The following is a 5,410-nucleotide window of genomic DNA, read 5'->3' as shown; positions in this document are numbered from 1 at the left end:
CAACAACATTAATATATCAGGGTTCTCCCGACCGCTAACTTGGTGCCAACGGTCTCGATTCCTTTTCGAGACTCAAGGAGCTCACTACATAAACATAAATATTTATAATAATTTGTTTACAACTAAAATTTATCCAACCACAACAAAATTCCAAATATTATATCTTTTTCACACACCAAACTTTTAAAACCAAATAATCTACATTTTTTAGTTAAAACTAAATAAAACGAATATTTTCCAAATCAAACATACACACACTCGATTATTAAAGAACAAAAAATTTGAGTTAATAAAGTACTCTAAACTTTTTCTTTTTAAACTCAGTCCAAGAGTAATTAAAAGAGTAACATTTTTAACTCTAAACATTTTAATTTCAATATAACTTTTTGCTCAAACTCTATAACTTAGTTAAAATTTGAACTTTTTAACAACTTTAACAACTCTAAATTTTCTTGTAAAATTTCAACTTCTGTTCAAACTCATTTATTTGAAAATAACTCATTACGTAACTCAAACACATCAAAATCAATTTTTTTTCTAACCATTACTAACAAAATCATCAACAACAAAGGATTTGTTAAGAACTTAAAAATTTCACGCATCCCCCCACTGTATAAAGTTTACGAATTTAGGAAAAAAGAGGAGGAAGTAAGTGTTTCATAAGTAGCTCACAAGCACCGTCTTGTAGATATTTATTTAAGTCATAAGTAGTTTTAGGAAGCAATTTTGACGAGGAAGTTCAACATTCTTATCCTTTAAGTGAGATGGATCTCCTATGAAGTGCAGGCTGATTGTGTGAATCAATGTTGCAACTGCATCAGGTATTAGAATCCTGCTATTAGAATTAATGTTGCTCCCTATTTCGTCGAGGATGGGAATTCCTTCCTCTATGGTTTGGATTGCATTTAATATTTCTAAGTGTTGAGATGGTGTAAGATGTTAGTCCCACCATCCTTTGAGCTGGCCTGAGAATCCTGCTATTAGGAGTTCAGCTATGGCGTTGTCAGGCGTATTGGCTTGTGTTTTGTAGGCATTTGATGCTATTGTCATTTGTTGAAGGAGACTTAGGATGTTGTATTCAGACATACCGTCTATGTTCCATTCATAAGCAGTACTGACATTGAATTTTGATTGAGAAAGGACATTGGGTCTGTTCTCAATTCCTAGGTCTGGTGTTGTGATCATGGTCAAAGGTTTACCCTTCTGCCATTGGAGCTTGCACATATTTTGTTGTTCTTGTTCGGCTTCAGAAATATGGTCTAAAGTCGTTACTGTTTTCTCAAAAGTATCCTTAGCTACCAAGGGTCTAGAGGTAGAAGAATGTTCTATCCTACTAAGTTGGTCATGTAGGGCTTGAGTAAATTCTGATCTACCTTATCTAAATAGTTTTTGGCTTGTTTTTGGGATTTGAAATGGTTTAAAAACTGGGTTTTTTAGTTTTGAATCAGTTGTCTCAATTGGAGAGACAGTGGAATTTTGTTGATGTTCTTTTATCTTAGTTAATTATTTTGCAATTGTACTAAGATAGACATTTGTAAAATTATTTTGTTGAAGGATATTATGTATATCTTTTTCCGAACCATCACTTGGGATTTTGAAAGGTGCAGCTTCTACTGGCTTTTCTAGGTGTGTTATTATGATTTGTCTTAAAGATGGGTGTTCGGACTGTATTTTTAATCCAGTTGCCAAATCCCATTCTGTAGTTTTATTTCTTGTTGTTATGGGATTAACAGAACTTTGGTTTTGTTTGAAAGGGTAAGAAATTTGGTTTTGTGTTGCATAAATTTCAAACCATTCAAAAAATAAAATATGAGTTTTATTTTGTAAAATGAATGTATAAAATTCATTCTAAATTTGTTTTCTTTGTTTTAGAAAGTTTTTAAAGAACCATGTTCTTTTATTTGTATTTTTGGAAGCATAAAAATAATTATGGAGAATAGTTTTATCAACTTCAAATGCCTTTCCTATGACATTTAATTCATTAACAACATTTTCAGTTATAACAGAAAAGGATGGCGAAGTTGGTGGATAAATGTTTGGTTGTTCTTCATTAATGTTTTGAGGTGCAATGTAGATTTGATGAGGTATATTTGTGGAGTAATCAACGTTTTGAAAAGAAGTACTTGATATGCTAGAACATGAAAAACGTGGTTTTATATGGTTTTCAATTTTTTGAGGTAATTGTATGACTAAATGGGGTCTGGATGAACCAGCATTAGAATATCTAGCACTGGAAGTTCTTGAAAAACTTAGTTTTACTCTACCGTCATTGTATTGTATGACTTCCTTTAAATTGTTGTTTGGTTTTGACTGTTCAAGGGACTGTGATCTAACAGCTCCTTCCAGAATCCATTCTTCAGTAAGATCAATATCTTTCCAAAGGATGGTTTTTGGAATGACAGTGTTTGCCTTTGTTAAATCAGTTTGTAAAAATAGGGTTTCCCCTTTTTTGTTTTCAATATGTTTTGTTGCCGTAAAGGCTGAAAACATTGCTTTGTAATGAACTCTGTAAATAATCGCTACAGGAATAGATCATGTTATCATTTTGTAATTATGAGTTTTGATTTGTAATATAAGTGATTTCATGATGTTTGGGTCTTTTAAAGATAAAGAAAAATTTGGATAACATTCAAACCAAATTGGTCCTTGACATAAACTAGATTCAATTGTACTTATTATTGAATCTTGAAAGTTCAAGAACCTTGCATCTCGTAAGACACACAGGATTGAAGTGTTTAGTCATTCTCTTGTTAAAGGTTTGATACCAACTTTGACAAGACCTATATGTATGAAATTATAGTTCCTGTTAACATGTTTTTGGAGCATTTTTGGAGAAAGAAGATCTATTGTTTCAAAGGGGTTAGAAAGAGCAACATCTCTTTCTTCTGTTTTGATTATGTAATCAGTTTTTAATAGGTTTTTGAAAACACTAGATTCATAGACCTGATCTTTTTTTTTTTATTTTTGGGATTTGTCAATTGTTTATAGATTCCTTTTTTCTTGAGAAGTTTTGGGTAGAAGGAGTGGAAAAAGAAGACGTTCTACAAAAGAGATTATCCATATTTAAAATTTTTTCTTTTTATTTTGAAGAAAATTTCAAAGGATTCACTGCCCTTAAACGCCAGTACGTCGGCTTAAACACGAGACTTACAACCCAGAAACTATTATTCTTCAAAATAAACTTACAGAATTTTAAATATTTATAACCAATGTTATATAACTTGTTCCCTCACCAAGTCTGATACTACAAACGTCCTGGATTCAAGGGTTACCGATAATAGGAGAGAAATTCTATTATCATAATTTATTCTAAGATTTGCAAACGATGTACAGCGAACGCTAATTCAACAAAACAAAACCAAACCCACAAATTACGAAATTTAAAACATGGTAAATCGTCAAGGAATATATCAAACATATTACTAACTCTAACAAAATATATTTTTGGTACTTAATTCACAAAATGAAAAATTGGGCTAAAGGGCTAAGCAATTCATCACAAAATACACTAAAATTGCATAATTTAGAGTTTAGAAAATTCAAGGTCTTACATTACTAACCCCCTAAAATTAGTTTCTTCCTCGAAACTACGCGTCGATAAAAAAATCAGGGTGTTGTTCCATCATCTAGCTCTCTAGTTCCCAAGTTGCATCTCCAGTAGTTGGGTTCCAAATCTCTTTGACTAACGAAACTTCCTTGTTCCTTAACCGCTTAATCTTCTTGTCCTCAATTCTTACATGTAGTACTTCGAATGACAAGTTATCCTTTAGTTGAATGGTGTCTGGTTCGATCACATATGATGGATCCGAAATGTAATTCTTTAGTTGTGACACGTGAAACACGTCATGAATATTGGACAACAACGGAGGCAACACAATCCGATAAGCCACGGGGCTATTCGTGCAGTAATTTGGTATGTTCCAATAAATTTCGAGGTTAATTTCCTTGATTTTATGGCCCTGTCAACTCCAGTCGTAGGTGTGACTCTCATAAACACATGGTCACCCTGTTCGAATTCTAAAGGTCTGCGACGCTTGTACGCATAACTCCTTTGACGATCTTGTGAGATCTTCATTTTCTCCTTTATCTTCTTGACCTTATATGTAGTGTGTTACACCATTTTAGGTCCTACAATCATCCTTTCACCATCCTTATACCAGCACGTAGGCATTTGACACTTGCGTCCATACAGAGCCTCATATGGTGCCATTCCAACACTTGCGTGGAAACTATTATTGTAGGTAAACTCAATCAATGGCAGTACATCATCACATCTTCCTCTATCATCTAATACACATGCCCTCAATAAATCTTCCAGGGACTGATTCGTTCTCTCAGTCTGTCCGTCCGTTTATGGATGATATTCTGAGCTCAATCTTAGTTTCGTTCCCAAAGCTTCATGCAACGCTCCCAAAATTGCGACGTGAATTTCAGGTCACGGTCTGATACAATACTCGATGGTACTTTGTGTAATCTCACAATCTCAGCAATGTAGATCTTTGTTAGGTTATCTACATTATAGGGGGTCTTTACTGGTAAAAAGTGTGCAGATTTAGTTAATCGGTGCAATATCACCCAAATAGAATCATTATTTCTCCTTGTTTTGGATAGTCCCGTTATAAAGCCCATGGAAATGTTGTCCCACTTTCATTCAGGTATATCTAAAGGTTGTAACATTCCAGTAGGCTACTGATGTTCCACTTTCACTTTCTAACAAGTTAAACAAGTTGATACATACTCCACTACATGCCTCTTCATTCCTGGCCACTAATAATTTTGCCTCAAGTCCTGATACACCTTTGTTGCTCCGGGATGGATACTCAATTTTATCTAATGAGCTTCTTCTAAAACTGTTTTCCTTAGATCTGCAACTACTGATACACAAATCCTCCCATTACATCTCAACATATTATCTGGTCCAATCTTAAACTCAGTTGTCTTCCCTTGCACTATTAAGTTCATCTTCTCTTGGATTAAGCGTCATCTTTAAAATTCACAATGTCTTCAAGTAGACCACTCAAAATCTTAATCATTCTGAATTTCAAAATCCTTGGTGCCAACTCTACGTCCAAGTGTAGGTCTCCAAATGATTCCCACAATTCTTGTTGTCTACCCATTACTGCTGAAGAAACTGACACACTCCTTCTACTCAACGCATCAGCTACCACATTGGCCTTCCAGGGTGGTACTGCAATGTGAAATCAAAATCCTTGAGAGTCTCCATCGATCTTCTCTGATGCATGTTCAATTCCTTCTGATCAAACAAATATTTCAAACTCTTATGGTCACTGAACACTGTAAACGTGCACCCATATAAGTAGTGTCTCCAGAGGCGAATAGTTTCATGTAAAAACTACAGTAGCAAGCTCTAAATCCATGAGTAGAATAGTTGCATCCATGTAAAAACTAC

The 5,410-nt window shown here is 34.1% G+C and overlaps 1 protein-coding gene across 1 annotated transcript; it reads right to left on the bottom strand.

Moving 5' to 3' along the window:
• Positions 1–3,626: 3,626 nt before the first annotated feature.
• Positions 3,627–4,210, bottom strand: LOC140918786 (uncharacterized). The gene is made up of 2 exons (XM_073363582.1): positions 4,118–4,210; positions 3,627–3,959 (listed from the first exon to the last, which is right to left on the bottom strand). Exons 1-2 carry the CDS (start codon positions 4,208–4,210, stop codon positions 3,627–3,629), a joined length of 426 nt encoding a protein of 141 aa, XP_073219683.1.
• Between the last annotated feature and the right edge of the window lie 1,200 nt (positions 4,211–5,410).

Source organism: Cicer arietinum, chromosome 7 (genome assembly GCF_000331145.2).
Source record: "Cicer arietinum cultivar CDC Frontier isolate Library 1 chromosome 7, Cicar.CDCFrontier_v2.0, whole genome shotgun sequence".
Classification (NCBI taxonomy): Eukaryota; Viridiplantae; Streptophyta; class Magnoliopsida; order Fabales; family Fabaceae; genus Cicer; species Cicer arietinum.
The sequence above is the reverse complement of the archived record's forward strand: the minus strand, read 5'-3'. Positions and strand labels throughout refer to the sequence as shown.